At 29.6% G+C, this 815-nt stretch overlaps 1 protein-coding gene across 1 annotated transcript in view; it reads right to left on the bottom strand.

The window, feature by feature from the left end:
- Positions 1-302: 302 nt before the first annotated feature.
- Positions 303-815, bottom strand: part of LOC106790736 (octopamine receptor beta-1R-like) — a gene marked incomplete in the record, with an annotated part of 33,976 nt that continues 33,463 nt past the window's right edge. The window contains 1 exon segment of the mRNA XM_014755844.1: positions 303-653. Within this exon segment, the coding sequence (XP_014611330.1) occupies positions 347-653 (307 nt within the window).

Here is an 815-nt window from a genome sequence, read left to right as displayed (position 1 = left end):
TATCTTTTCCTTTTTTTGAAAATTTTTCACGTGTAACTTGAGAGAGAGAGTGAGAGAGAGATAGCAATTGAAAAAGAACATAAAAAAACAAACCACATAATTACAATTATAAAGAAATTCCTGTAAGCATGTTATATTTTTGTTAAATACGTACTTTCAAAAGTCGACCAATAATTCTGACACAAAATTTCGATTGACGAAAACGTGTATCTTCGTAATTCCACCATACAATGCGTATTTTTGTTCATATTTATTACGTTTCTCTATCCAACGTCCTTTCCTTTTCTCTTTTTTTTTTTTTATTATTATTTCTTATTCGTATTATTTCAAAAAGGATCAATTTTTTTTAAATGCATGCTTCGATATGCACGTTAGTCATCTCGCTGGTCCTCAACTGATTGTTTACGTGAAGCTCCGACGACGCATTACTGTGCACCAAATCTTGTTTCTTGTGAATTTGTCCGAGATCTCGTACCGGTCCTATTGCTGCACAACAACTCTCCAATGTTTTTCTGAACGCCGCACGAAAATCACGATTGAAGTATGCATAAATCAATGGATTCAATGCGCTGTTGAAGTAGCCTACCCAAAAAACTACTGCAACTACAATGTCACCGCATTCACAGGCATCGCAGAGAGATGTAATGACGTACCTATTCACAACATAAAGAAAAGAGAACAAATATTATAATATATTGTTCTATGTATATATATATATAAAATAATATAGTAAAGAAATAATATTATTATATAATTATATTATATTTAATATAAAATTTAATATATATTATATTTAAATTTATATTTAATATATT

The sequence above is a fragment of the Polistes canadensis genome, unplaced genomic scaffold (genome assembly GCF_001313835.1).
Source record: "Polistes canadensis isolate GaletaPanama2010 unplaced genomic scaffold, ASM131383v1 scaffold_257, whole genome shotgun sequence".
NCBI lineage: Eukaryota > Metazoa > Arthropoda > Insecta > Hymenoptera > Vespidae > Polistes > Polistes canadensis.
This window is presented reverse-complemented; position numbering and strand designations above follow the sequence as displayed.